Source organism: Myxine glutinosa, chromosome 2 (genome assembly GCF_964187855.1).
Source record: "Myxine glutinosa chromosome 2, kmMyxGlut1.1, whole genome shotgun sequence".
Classification (NCBI taxonomy): domain Eukaryota; kingdom Metazoa; phylum Chordata; class Myxini; order Myxiniformes; family Myxinidae; genus Myxine; species Myxine glutinosa.
In genome coordinates this window covers 266,758,889-266,774,347 of record NC_136262.1, presented here as the reverse complement: position 1 = coordinate 266,774,347, position 15,459 = coordinate 266,758,889, and the positions used below count along the sequence as shown (strand labels likewise).

General features: G+C 45.6%; 1 protein-coding gene across 6 annotated transcripts in view; it reads right to left on the bottom strand.

The window, feature by feature from the left end:
• PCGF3 (polycomb group ring finger 3) overlaps positions 1 to 15,459 on the bottom strand; it is a 166,688-nt gene that overhangs the window by 66,965 nt on the left and 84,264 nt on the right. For 3 of the 6 annotated variants that reach the window (XM_078772545.1, XM_068105719.2, XM_078772546.1), the window contains one exon: positions 11,187 to 11,252. In XM_078772545.1, coding sequence (XP_078628671.1) covers positions 11,187 to 11,252 — 66 coding nt within the window. Of the gene's footprint in view, positions 1 to 11,174; positions 11,253 to 15,459 lie in introns of all 6 variants that reach the window. The other 3 variants (XM_068105718.2, XM_068105720.2, XM_068105721.2) reach the window with 1 other exon arrangement.

Genomic DNA, 15,459 nt, shown 5'->3' with positions numbered 1-15,459 from the left:
TGGGATACAACATGAAAAGGTGAATATAAGGGCATGGGATACAACATGAAAAGGTGAATATAAGGGCATGGGATACAACATGAAAAGGTGAATATAAGGGTATGGAATACAACATGAAAAGGTGAATATAAGTGGATGGGATACAACATGAAAAGCTGAATATAAGGGTATGGGATACAACATGAAAAGGTGAATATAAGGGTATGGGATACAACATGAAAAGCTGAATATAAGGGTATGGAATACAACATGAAAAGGTGAATATAAGGGTATGGAAAACAACATGAAAAGGTGAATATAAGGGTATGGGATACAACATGAAAAGCTGAATATAAGGGTATGGAATACAACATGAAAAGGTGAATATAAGGGTATGGAAAACAACATGAAAAGGTGAATATAAGGGTATGGGATACAACATGAAAAGGTGCATATAAGGGTATGGGATACAACAAGAAAAGGTGAATATAAGGGTATGGGATACAACATGAAAAGGTGAATATAAGTGGATGGGATACAACATGAAAAGGTGAATATAAGGGCATGGGATACAACATGAAAAGGTGAATATAAGGGCATGGGATACAACATGAAAAGGTGAATATAAGTGGATGGGATACAACATGAAAAGGTGAATATAAGGGCATGGGATACAACATGAAAAGGTGAATATAAGGGTATGGGATACAACATGAAAAGGTGAATATAAGTGGATGGGATACAACATGAAAAGGTGAATATAAGGGCATGGGATACAACATGAAAAGGTGAATATAAGGGCATGGGATACAACATGAAAAGGTGAATATAAGTGGATGGGATACAACATGAAAAGGTGAATATAAGGGCATGGGATACAACATGAAAAGGTGAATATAAGTGGATGGGATACAACATGAAAAGGTGAATATAAGGGCATGGGATACAACATGAAAAGGTGAATATAAGTGGATGGGATACAACATGAAAAGGTGAATATAAGGGTATGGGATACAACATGAAAAGGTGAATATAAGTGGATGGGATACAACATGAAAAGGTGAATATAAGGGCATGGGATACAACATGAAAAGGTGAATATAAGGGCATGGGATACAACATGAAAAGGTGAATATAAGTGGATGGGATACAACATGAAAAGGTGAATATAAGGGTATGGAATACAACATGAAAAGGTGAATATAAGTGGATGGGATACAACATGAAAAGGTGAATATAAGTGGATGGGATACAACATGAAAAGGTGAATATAAGGGCATGGGATACAACATGAAAAGGTGAATATAAGGGCATGGGATACAACATGAAAAGGTGAATATAAGGGTATGGAATACAACATGAAAAGGTGAATATAAGTGGATGGGATACAACATGAAAAGGTGAATATAAGGGTATGGGATACAACATGAAAAGGTGAATATAAGGGTATGGGATACAACATGAAAAGGTGAATATAAGGGTATGGGATACAACATGAAAAGGTGAATATAAGGGTATGGGATACAACATGAAAAGCTGAATATAAGGGTATGGAATACAACATGAAAAGGTGAATATAAGGGTATGGAAAACAACATGAAAAGGTGAATATAAGGGTATGGGATACAACATGAAAAGCTGAATATAAGGGTATGGAATACAACATGAAAAGGTGAATATAAGGGTATGGAAAACAACATGAAAAGGTGAATATAAGGGTATGGGATACAACATGAAAAGGTGCATATAAGGGTATGGGATACAACATGAAAAGGTGAATATAAGGGTATGGAATACAACATGAAAAGGTGAATATAAGGGTATGGGATACAACATGAAAAGGTGAATATAAGTGGATGGGATACAACATGAAAAGGTGAATATAAGGGCATGGGATACAACATGAAAAGGTGAATATAAGGGCATGGGATACAACATGAAAAGGTGAATATAAGTGGATGGGATACAACATGAAAAGGTGAATATAAGGGCATGGGATACAACATGAAAAGGTGAATATAAGGGTATGGGATACAACATGAAAAGGTGAATATAAGTGGATGGGATACAACATGAAAAGGTGAATATAAGGGCATGGGATACAACATGAAAAGGTGAATATAAGTGGATGGGATACAACATGAAAAGGTGAATATAAGTGGATGGGATACAACATGAAAAGGTGAATATAAGGGCATGGGATACAACATGAAAAGGTGAATATAAGTGGATGGGATACAACATGAAAAGGTGAATATAAGGGCATGGGATACAACATGAAAAGGTGAATATAAGTGGATGGGATACAACATGAAAAGGTGAATATACGGGTATGGAATACAACATGAAAAGGTGAATATAAGGGTATGGGATACAACATGAAAAGGTGAATATAAGTGGATGGGATACAACATGAAAAGGTGAATATAAGGGCATGGGATACAACATGAAAAGGTGAATATAAGGGCATGGGATACAACATGAAAAGGTGAATATAAGGGTATGGAATACAACATGAAAAGGTGAATATAAGTGGATGGGATACAACATGAAAAGGTGAATATAAGGGCATGGGATACAACATGAAAAGGTGAATATAAGGGTATGGGATACAACATGAAAAGGTGAATACAATGGTATGGGACACAACATGTAAAGGTGAATATAAGGGTATGGGATACAACATGAAAAGGTGAATATAAGGGTATGGAATACAACATGAAAAGGTGAATATAAGGGTATGGGATACAACATGTAAAGGTGAATATAAGGGTATGGGACACAACATGCAAAGGTGAATATAAGGGTATGGGATACAACATGTAAAGGTGAATATAAGGGGATGGGATACAATATGGAAAGGTAAATATAAGGGGATGGGATACACATGAAAAGGTGAATATAAGGGTGTGGGATACAACATGTAAAGGTGAATATAAGGGGATGGGATACAACATGTAAAGGTGAATATAAGGGGATGGGATAAAACATGAAAAGGTAAATATAAAGGTATGGGATACAACATGAAAAGGTAAATATAAGGGTATGGGATACAACATGTAAAGGTGAATATAAGGGTATGGGATACAACATGAAAAGGTGAATATAAGGGTATGGGATACAACATGAAAAGGTGAATATAAGGGTATGGGATACAACATGAAAAGGTGAATATAAGGGTATGGGATACAACTTGTAAAGGTGAATATAAGGGTATGGGATACAACATGAAAAGGTGAATATAAGGGTATGAGATACAGCTTGTAAAGGTGAATATAAGGGTATGGGTTACAACATGAAAAGGTGAATATAAGGGTATGAGATACAACTTGTAAAGGTGAATATAAGGGTATGGGATACAACATGAAAAGGTGAATATAAGGGTATGAGATACAACTTGTAAAGGTGAATATAAGGGTATGGGACACAACATGAAAAGGTGAATATAAGGGTATGGGATACAACATGAAAAGGTGAATATAAGGGTATGAGATACAACTTGTAAAGGTGAATATAAGGGTATGCAATACAACATGAAAAGGTGAATATAAGGGTATGGAATACAACATGAAAAGGTGAATATAAGGGTATGGGATACAACATGTAAATGTGAATGTAAGGGTTTTTGCCTTTGCCTATCGGAAGGCTAATCCAACTGAAGGCAATCTCAGTTCCTTCCACCAAGCTCGGAACAAGTGTGTGTCTACCCTCAGGAGTGCCAGGAAGCACTATCTCTCCACACTCAAGATTGAACTCTCAAACCTGTCTCCTTCCTCCAAATCCTGGTGGCGTCTGGTCAAATCCGTTTCTGGTGTTTGTTGTCCCTCCATCCCCTCCCTTACCTCAAATGGCTACACAGTTGACACCGCACGTGACAAAGCTGAATGCCTCAACTCTGTGTTTGCCTCAAAATCTTGTGTCCCAAACCCATCTCTCTCTGTTCCCACCTTTCCCAGTCGAACCCAACTGCTCCTGGAGTCTGTGTCCTTCTCTCCAGACAAGGTGGAGAAGTTTTTGTCAAACCTCGACTCTGATTCTGCAACTGGACCAGACAGCATCAGCCCACGGGTCCTAAAATCCTGCTCTGCCGCTCTATCTCACCCTCTCTCTGTTCTTTTCACCCTCTCTTTTGCTCAAGGTCATCTGCCAGCATCTGGGAAATCAGCAAACATTACCGCTTTACACAAAAAAGGTGCAAAAACAGATCCTTGCAACTACAGACCAATCAGCCTGCTCCTAATTATCAGCAAAGTCATGGAATTCCATCATTGCTTCGGATATCAAATCCTTCCTCTTCTCCAATGGCTTGATCTCTGATCATCAATTTGGATTCAGACCAGGTCATTCTACTCTGGACATGTTGCTTCTGCTGTCTCAACAATGGATGGAGGTCCTCAATGCCAAACAGGAAATCAGAGCTGTCTCACTTGACATATCACGTGCCTTCGATACGGTCTGGCACCCAGCTCTGCCCACCAAACTCTCCGCCTATGGTATCCATGGAAATCTCCACTCATGGCTTGCGGACTTCCTCTCTGGTCGAAGGCAACGTGTGGCCCTGAATGGATTTCTCTCATCTCCCCTTCCTGTTCTGGCTGGAGTTCCCCAAGGTAGTGTTCTGGGCCCTGTGCTATTTCTGGTCTTCATCAATGATCTCTCCGACTCTTTGGAAAATCCTATCTATCTCTTTGCTGATGACTCCACTATCTGGAGTTGAGAGTCTCGCGAGATCTCGGAGACGGTGGCAGGGATTTTCGAGGCTCCACATGGTCTCCACATTTTTCGAAGTTAAGGCTGTTCACAATTGTATTTTGTCGAAACTGTATTTATCTTTCGGTGTGTGAAGTTATTGTGTGCAACTTTGGTTGTTTCTCGGTGTTTATCTTTCATAAATTGATCGTCTGTTTGCCGCGTCGCGACCAAGGCCTTTGCCGCGTCGCGAACGATTTGAAATCGAAGTTAAGTGATTGTTCCCATTTGTATTTTTGTTAAAACTGTATTTATTTATGGTGTTGTACGTATATTGTGTCCCGACGAAGATTTTTCGTTGCAAATCTTTCATACCTGTATTGAAAATCGTGTTAATTTGTGTCGTGTCTTGAGGCCTTGTACAGTGTACACTGTACAACCTTGAGGCTTTGTTTTTCTCTCAGCGGTCCGTCGTTTGTGATCCAATAACTTTCGTTCTCTGTATTCCCAGTCTTTTCACCCATAGCCTACTTCCTTGTGTAAATCTCAACTCAAAAAAAAAAAAAAAAAAAAAACATTTCCTTCTCTGTTCTCATTCGTTTATTCATTCGTATTCGTTCGTTCGTTCTTCGACCACGTGTTTCTCCCATTTCCCCAGATAGTTTTCACTGTTATTAACCCTCAATGTTTACACTTTCCCCTCAAGTTATGTATTCCGTCATATATTATAACACCTTTTTCTTCTTCTTCTTCTTCTTTAAAAGGCTGCTTTCGACTTGCTCACCAAATCAATTCATCCCAAAAAAAATATCCATCTCCTATAGTGCCTTTTTTCTACATTCCCTAAACTCTCCTGCACTCCATCCTCCATCCAGCGTCCTTAAACGTATTTTTAACTCGAAGGTCACAAGAAACTCATTTTGCAATAAATGTTCGTTTCCCATAAATCGTACACTTTCTAAAATCCAATCTCACCCCTCCCCTCCAAATCTTCCCCATAACCCCTCCCCTCCAAATCTTCCCCATCACCCCTCCAATCCAAATCTTCCCCATCACCCATCCCTTTCAAATCTCCCCCCTTGCCCCCTCCCTCCTAAACTACCCCCTCACCCCTCCCCGCCAAGACGGCCCCTCGCCCCTCCCCTCCTAGGCTCCTCCCTCACCCCTCCCTCCAAATCTCCCCCATATCCCATCCCTTTCAAATCCCTCCCCTTGTCCCTTCCCTCCCAAACTCCCCCCTCGCCCCTCCCCTTCAAATCTCCCCACCCTCATTGCTTCTCAATTTCCCCCCTCTCACTCCCCCTCCTCAAAGCATCCTCCCCGCTTCTTCCCCCTTCCAACTCTCACCTCCATCTCCCCCAACCTTCTGCCTCGCTCTTCCCCCTCCTCAAATAACACCTCATTGTGCCTCACCCAATCACCATCAAACCTTTTGTCCGCCCCATCCTTCCCTTTCTCCGAGCTATTCTGAACTCTCTGACACACCTTCAACAGCTCTCCCTACCTCTTCCACCTCTTCCACATCTTACCCTACCCCTCCTCTCCCCTGTTCTGTATCTGATGCTCCCCCTTCCTCTTCATTAACGGTGTGGACCTCAAACATCCGGGGCCTTCGTTCAAACTTAACTGATCTCTCCATACAGGTTGCTTCTGTCAAACCAGACGTGATCTGCTTAACAGAAACTTTCCTCCTTTATGATGTCTCTGATTCCTTAGTATCTCTCCCGGGCTACTCCCTCCTCCGGTATGATAGACCTGAGCCTCGTCCTGGAGGTGAGGTTGCTATCTTTATCAAAAACTCTCTTCCTCACTCGCCCTGCACTGCACTCTCTCCACCTCACCCCCAGGAATACCTCTGGCTACGGCTTCCCCTTCGCTCCCACCTCTTGTTCATATGTGTGTTGTACCGTCCACCAAACAGTGATGACTCCATCTACATCTCGCTGTCTGATAATATGGACCAACTTCTATCTACTCATCCCAACTCTCTCTTCCTCATATGTGGTGATTTCAACTGTCATCATGCCAGTTGGCTGGGTGTGGGTACCTCTCTCACCAGCCATGGCTCCTCAGCAAAGGACTTCTGCGACTCACTGGGACTGACACAATCTGTCAATTTCCCGACCCGGATCTCAGTCAACGGAACATCTTCTCTTCTGGACTTGGTTATGACTAACTTCCCTGAAAATGTCTGCTGCTCTTCTTCTGCTCCAATCGGATCATCTGATCATGTCCTTGTTAAAGTGGACATCTCTCTGACCATCCTCAGGGAGCCTGCTCAGCATCGACGAGTCTGGCATTTCACTCAGGCCAACTGGCACGGTCTTCAAGCAGCCATCAATCATCTGGACTGGTCTCCCATCTCTACCACCTCTGACATCAACTCATCCTGGGAATTCTTCCAAAGTAAATTGCTCTCTCTCATGCACAGATTTATCACATCTCGTCTTCAGTTGTGATACCCTTCCTCCCGTCCATGGTACATGGAATCTTGTGGTGAGGCTGTTGCCCAGAAACAACTTGCCTTCGTCTCCTGGAAAGCAAATCCAACGGAAGGAAATCTCATTTCCTTTCACAAAGTCCGAAACAAGTGTGTGTCCACCCTCAGGAGAGCCAGGAAACAATATCTCTCCGTTCTCAAGACCGAACTCTCTTATCTGTCTCCCTCTTCCAAATCCTGGTGGCGTCTGGTCAAATCCGTTTCTGGTGTTTGTTCCCCCTCCATCCCCTCCCTTACCTCAAACGGCTACACAGCTGACTCCGCACGTGAAAAAGCTGAATGCCTCAACTCTGTGTTTGCCTCCAAATCTTGTGTCCCAAACCCATCCCTCTCTGTACCCACCATACCCAGTCGTACCCTGCTGCTCCTGGACTCCGTGTCCTTTCCTCCTGACAAGGTGGAAAAGTTTCTGTCAACCCTCGACTCTGATTCTGCAACTGGACCCGACGGCATCAGCCCACGGGTCCTAAAATCCTGCTCTGCCGCTCTATCTCACCTTCTCTCTGTTCTCTTCACCCTCTCTTTTGCTCAAGGTCAACTGCCATCTGCTTGGAAATCAGCCAACATCACCGCTTTGCACAAAAAAGGTGCAAAAACAGATCCTAGCAACTACAGGCCAATCAGCCTTCTCCCAATTATCAGCAAAGTCATGGAATCCATCATTGCTTCGGATATGAAATCTTTCCTCTTCTCCAATGGCTTGATCTCTGATCATCAATTTGGTTTCAGACCAGGTCACTCTACTCTGGACATGCTGCTTCTGCTGTCTCAACAATGGATGGAGGTCCTCAATGCCAAACAGGAAATTAGAGCTGTCTCCCTCGACATATCACGTGCCTTCGACACGGTCTGGCACCCCGCTCTGCTCACCAAACTCTCCTCCTTTGGTATCCATGGAAATCTCCACGTATGGCTGGCGGACTTCCTCTCTAGTCGTCGTCAACGTGTGGCCCTCAATGGGTTTCTCTCATCTCCTCTTCCTGTTCAGGCTGGAGTTCCCCAAGGCAGTGTTCTGGGCCCCGTGCTTTTTCTGGTCTTCATCAATGATCTCTCTGACTCTCTTGAAAATCCTCTCTATCTCTTTGCTGATGACTCCACTCTCTGCCGCTCCATTCCTCTTCCCTCAGATCGGCAGTCTGCAGCCTCCTCACTCTCTGAAGACTTGGACAAAATCACAGACTGGTCAAACAAGTGGAACATGTCTTTCAATCCTGACAAATCTCACACTCTTACTATGTCTCTCTGAAAAGATCGACTGGACAACCCTCCCATCTACTTTCTCAACAATCCTCTCCAAGAAGTTCTGTCGCTCAAGCTTTTGGGTCTCACAATCTGCCATGATCTTTCTTGGGAAAACCACATTTCCAAGCTGGCCTCCAAAGCCAGTCGCCGACTGGGCATCCTCCGTCGTGCGAAATCCTTCCTCGGCACACCTGAGCTCCTCACCACATACAAGGCTTTCATCCGCAGCTCAATGGAATACTGTTCTCCCCTATGGGCCGGTGCTCCTGCCTCACACCTAGCTCGGCTTCATGCTGTTGAAACCAAAGCTTTCAGAATTATTGGAATCTCCCGCGATGAAGCTCTCTCTGAGGGCCTTTCACTCACTCACCGCAGGCAGGTAGGTGGTCTTTCTGTCTTCTACCGACTCCTCTCCACCCTTGCACCCCCAGCTCTCTCTGTGCTCTGTCCCCCAAATATTCCTACAGGTCGCACAAGATCTGCCAGCAACCCTCTGATGGTTAAACTGCCGAAATCTCAGCTCTCTGCTCACCTTCACTCTTTCATTCCTCTTTTCTCCCGCCTCTGGAACAAACTCCCTCACTCCCTTCAATCCCACTCCTCCCTCCAGGTCTTTAAAACAGCTGTTCACCACCATCTCTTATCTTCCCCCATCCAAAACCTTGATCTTTTCTACCCCCGCTAATTCACCCCAGATCCACCTTGTTTGAAATTCCAACTTCTTTCCTGGAAGTCCTGGCAGTGTCCATATGTTTTATACCTCTCCCACCGCCCCCTTGCCATGCCCCCCCCCCCCCAAAGCCCTCACCCTCTCTCAGATCTCTCGATGTCTCCATGTCTCTCGGTCCCTGCTCTCAAATGTTGTGTTTGTGTCCTTCCCCCTCTCTCCCCATCTTGTCTGCCGCTCCCGATGTTATATGTTTTATGTGTCGGTTTGTCTTTCTGTGTGATTAATGTTCGCTCTTTCACGAGCCTCGATCTTGTATACAAAAAAAAAAAAAAAAAAAAAATCTGCCGCTCCATTCCTCATCCCTCAGATCGGCAGTCTGCAGCCTCCTCATTCTCTGCAGACCTGGAAAAAATCACAGACTGGTCAAACAAGTGGAACATGTTTTTCAATCCTGACAAATCTCACACTCTTACAATGTCTCTCCGAAAAGATCGACTGGAAAACCCTCCCATCTACTTTCTCAACAATCCTCTCCAAGAAGTTCGGTCGCTCAAGCTTTTGGGTCTCACTATCTGCCATGATCTTTCTTGGGAAAACCACATTTCCAAGCTGGCCTCCAAAGCCAGTCGCCGACTGGGCATCCTCCGTCGTGCGAAGTCCTTCCTTGGCACACCTGAGCTCCTCACCACATACAAGGCTTTCATCCGCAGCTCAATGGAATACTGCTCTCCCCTCTGGGCTGGTGCTCCTCCCTCACACCTAGCTCGTCTTCACGCTGTTGAAACCAAAGCGTTCAGAATCATTGTAATCGCCTGCGATGAAGTCAACTCCGAGGGCCTTTCACTCACTCACCGCAGGCAGTTTGGTGGTGTTTCTGTCTTCTACCGACTCCTCTCCGGCCTTGCTACCCCAGATCTCTCTGTGCTCTGTCCCCCCAATATTCCTTCAGGTCGCACAAGATCTGCCTGCAACCCTGTTATGGTTAAACTGCCAAAATCTCGGCTCTCTGCTCACCTTCACTCTTTCATTCCCCTTTTCTCCCACCTCTGGAACAAACTCCCTCACTCCCTTTAATCCCACTCCTCCCTCCAGGTCTTTAAAACAGCTGTTCACCACCATCTCTTATCTTCCCCCATCCAAAACCTTGATCTTTTCTACCCCCGCTAATTCACCTCAGATACACTTTTTTTTGAAATTCCAACTTCTTTCCTGGAAGTCCTTGCAGTGTTCATATGTTTTATACCTCTCCCAACTCCCCCCAAGCCCTCCCCCTCCCACATTCCTACCAATGGCCCTGCTCTCAAATGTTGTGTTTGTGTCCTTCCCCCTCTCTCCCCATCTTGTCTGCCGCTCCCCTTATTTTTTGTGTTTTGTGTGTCGGTTTGACTTTTTGTGTGATTAATGTTAGCCCTTTCACGAGCCTCGATCTTGTATACAAAAAAAAATTCAAAAAAAGGGTACGGGATATAACATGCAGACGTGAATATAACGGTATGGAATACAACATGCTAAGGTGAATATAAGGGTACAGGATATAATATGTAGACGTGAATATCACGGTATGGGATACAACATATCGGGTTGGATGCGCATGTAGAGAATGCGTCACCCCACTTTCTCCGAGATACCAAGTCTCAAGGCTGTCGGGTACAATCCCCAAAAACATCGGTTATTTTCCGCAGCATTGGTGGAACAATTTGGTATAACATGATTTCCAATTAATTAATTATTTTCCTGAACTTCCGAAAAACAATCAGCAGGGGGCGCATCAGGATAAGTAAAGGAAGGAATGCTCACGGTGGATATTTCAAGAAAATTTGCTCGCTAGCTTGTATTTGTAGTTCAGTGTTGTACTTGTAATGCGCTACAACTACTGTGTTGAATTCATAATGCTATGATGGCAGAAAAATGTGGATTCGATGTCTTGACCGGATTTCAGTTATGGTCGATATCAAGGAAAATTGGAAGCGGATGTGGAAGTGATGAAAAGAAGCACGTTATTCACACAGAATACTTCGCTCCCTTGAGGTCCCGATAATAGATGTGTCCGTATCAAGTGGACAAGGCAACAAAGAGTTGGTAAATGCAAATTACCTCCACACTGACCTTTTGGATCTCCTGGAAGCTCCAATCCTCGTTTCCAGTAGAATTCCCGTTGGCGCCTCAGTTCAGCTGAAAATTAACGGAGATGCACACATGTATGATATTTTAAAAAACATGTTTCAAGGATGTCATATAGCAACAAACCGACATGTTTAAATGCTTTCAACATTAGTAAGAGGGATCCACAAGTCAAAGTCATCACTGATGGAAGTGGCAATAATCCATCCTATTCCCTTGAACATGGGAATGAAAACACCAAACATTTCACTTGCCTTTGGAGAGGCCTACTGCTTTAGAAATCACATTTGATAAAGTGTGGTGGACGAGGGAGGAGTGGGTGGGGTTGGTGGTTAGGGTACTGGTAATCCCTTGGTGGAGGATGGAGGAGTGGGTGGAGATGGTGGTTGGGGGGCTGGTAATCCCTTGGTGGAGGATGGAGGAGTGGGTGGGGAAGGTGGTTGGGGGGCTGGTAATCCCTCACCAAATCACATTTCATATAGTGTAGTGGAGGATGGAGGAGTGGGTGGGGATAGTGGTTGGGGGGATGGTAATCCCTCACCAAATCACATTTCATACTCGTATAGTGTAGTGGAGGATGGAGGAGTGGGTGGGGATAGTGGTTGGGGGGATAGTAATCCCTCACCAAATCACATTTCATATAGTGTAGTGGAGGATGGAGGAGTGGGTGGGGATAGTGGTTGGGGGGATGGTAATCCCTCACCAAATCACATTTCATACTCGTATAGTGTAGTGGAGGATGGAGGAGTGGGTGGAGATGGTGGTTGGGGTGCTGGTAATCCCTTGGTGGAGGATGGAGGAGTGGGTGGGGAAGGTGGTTGGGGGGCTGGTAATCCCTCACCAAATCACATTTCATATAGTGTAGTGGAGGATGGAGGAGTGGGTGGGGAAGGTGGTTGGGGTGCTGGTAATCCCTCACCAAATCACATTGTTTTGTACGATACTATTGCATTTGGACATGTATGTGTCTCTGAATGAAGAGAACAAAGGTTGGTTGGGAAGTTCAAAAAACACTTATCCCCTTAAAACTGCATTTACATACGACATGAAACAAATAAGTAAGCGAGACAAAATAAATAAATGAGAACTGTCCATCCCCCCATCTCCCCCCCCCCCCCATTTCCCCCCCCCCCCCCCCCCCCACATATCTTGACCCCTTGACCGGCCTCCTCCTGCTCCCATCTTTCTTTTGAAAATATGTCACCTTATTGGTTTTCAGAGCCTTTAAAATCACCATTTTGACCTGTGGTTTCTTTTGGAGCAAATCTGTGCTGATACTTTCAAAGTCTGATGGAAGGATTTGATAGCAACGACCCGGGGTAGTACTGTGCTGCCATCCTGACTCTGGAGGGTTGAAGTGATGCCGGAACCATCATACACTCTCATTGTCAGGATTGCTGGTCTTACATTCTGTCTCAGGTAAACTAATCTACCTGCCTAACATTAATTTATCTTTCTCTCATGCACCATACTCATCATACTCGTTTTTTATCTTTACATTCTTTATCTTAAATTTCATTTTCTTATATTCTTCGTTTTATTCACTTCTTCATATCCTCCGTCCTTTTTGTTTCATTTATCACCTCGATGACTGGAGCCTCTAAATTTAAAAAGTACATACACTCATATTGCTCGTCTCACTTCACTGTCCTTGACTTTGTGGAGCCTGGCCACGCGGTCTTCCATGTGTCTTATTGCGTGTGAGCCGGCCTGGCAGACGTCGTAGGTCGGCCTGGCAGACGTCGTAGGTCGGCCTGGCAGACGTCGTAGGTCGGCCTGGCAGACGTCGTAGGTCGGCCTGGCAGACGTCGTAGGTCGGCCTGGCAGACGTCGTAGGTCGGCCTGGCAGACGTCGTAGGTCGGCCTGGCAGACGCCGTAGGTATCATCAGTGGTTGAACTCATCAGTGGTATCAACTTCCGGGTTCGGTTGCGAGAGGACGCTGGCGTTGCATATTCGCCGCTTCTCCGACTGGATGGATGTACAGGGTCTGCTTCTACTTTTCTGACCTGACATCTCACACCTGTCCTGCCTTTTCACACCCGCACGTGCCGCGTGTTCTCCGGCTGGATAACGGAATCTGCTTTTGATGGTACGGAATACGGAATCGAAAGGCCCGCTCCCGTTGTTTGTGGCCGTGGCCTTGTTTGCCGGTGGCCTTGTGGTCTTGGTGGCCTTGTGGCCTTGTTTGCCGCTGTGGTCTTGATTAGCGGCTGCAGTCGTTTGCCGCTGCGTTTGCCGCTGCGTTTGCCGCTGCGTTTGCCGCTTTGCCTCCTCGACCTTGGCCTCGTACTCGTCCCTTCGCTCCTGCCTGGCATGGCTCTGAAGTACTCCGCCGCAAGGCTTCTTCTGCTCAATACCCGCTCCACCCCATCATGCATCTCTGCCATCAAATCAAATGGACTCCTCCGACGACCCAGGTACATTCACCGTGGCTCCGGTCGCAAGTTTGTTTATTTGCAATCAGGTCACTCCATCCCCGTCCTCTGGTCGGCTCAGCGCACTCTCACTCTTCGTCCCAGCGCACCTGGTCACAGCAACCCACACGATCGCACCTCTTGCCTACGAACCCTGGCTAAATCACCTGAATTCATCCCTGCTGTTCAAAACAACATCAAGCTCACCCTGTTCAACACCCGGTCCCTCAACAATAAATGCCTCATCCTGAACGAATACATCCTGGATAACAAACTGGACTTTCTCTGTCTCACCGAAACCTGGCAACAACCTCTGGACTACTACACACTCAACCTCACCACACCCAATGGATATTCCTACGTCAATAAACCACGCTCGGAGGGCCGAGGTGGTGGAATTGCCGTTATCCACCGTCAAGACATCAAGACCAACCTCATCTCCATCTCATCTGCTCCATCATTTGAACACCTGGCTTTAAAACTCTCTGGTCACACGCAGTCAGTCATGGCTGTCGTCTACCGCCCTCCCAAACCACACCCATCATTCCTGTCTGACTTCTCCTACTTTCTGACCCAGCTATGTTCCCTCTCCCCCTCAATCCTCCTCCTTGGTGATTTCAATATCCACATGGACTCCACTGACTCCACAATAACCACTGACTTCACTGATTTACTCACCTGCTTTAACCTCACTCAACATGTCGACTTTCCTACCCATATCCGTGGTCACATTTTGGACCTTGTCTGCTCCACTGGATTAAATTTGCACCATCTCTATGGCTCCGACCTCACCCTCTCTGACCACTTAGCCATCACTCTGACCATCAACATCCCCGCCCCAACACCAAGGCATTATCGCACAATCAACTTCCGTAAGCTAAACGCTCTTTCACCTACCTCATTCTCATCCACCCTCTCTGAAAAAATGTCCACTTCTCCCTTCATTGACCTCCACACCCCTTCCGACCTCACTGACTACTACAACCACACTCTCTCCTCCTGCCTTGACCAGCTTGCGCCTGTAAAAAACCAAAACAGTTTCTTTCACCCATTCTGCTCCCTGGTTTACCCCTGAACTCCACCTGATGAAAACTCGTGCTCGCCAACTTGAAAGACTCCGCAATAAAACGGGTCTCACAGTTCACTCCCAAGCCTACAAGGACCACATACAACACTACAAAGATGCCCTCTCCCGCGCCCGCTCTGCCTACTACTCTCAAATTATCCACTCTGGCTCCGGAAACCCAAAAGCACTCTTCTCGACAATAAACAAACTCCTCCGCCCCCTGAACACCACCACCCAGTCATTCACAGTAGACAACTGCATCTCCTTCCTCTCTTTCTTCCAACGCAAAATTGACAACATCTACAACAGCTTGACCACCGCCGCACCCGCTCCCCCTCCAACCACCTGCCCCCCCTTGTCCTGCCATCCCCTGTCTCGGTTCTCCCCAATCTCTCCTACTGACCTCTCTGAACTCCTCATAGGAATGAAAACTGCCACCTGCACTCTTGACCCCATCCCCTCCAGCTTTGTCAAAGCCTCCCTCCCTGCTCTCTCTCCACTTATCATTGCAACAATAAACTCCTCCCTGTCTACAGGCATCGTCCCACCTTCCCTCAAAATTGCTGCTGTTACCCCCATTCTAAAAAAACCTGGTCTAAACCCTGACACCCTAAACAACTTCAGACCCATCTCCAACCTACCCTTTCTGTCAAAAGTTTTGGAACGCGCTGTAGCCACTCAACTCAAACATCATCTCTCTGCCAATAACTTGTATGAAACATTCCAATCCGGATTCCGCTCCAACCACAGTACTGAAACTGCTCTCCTCAAAATCA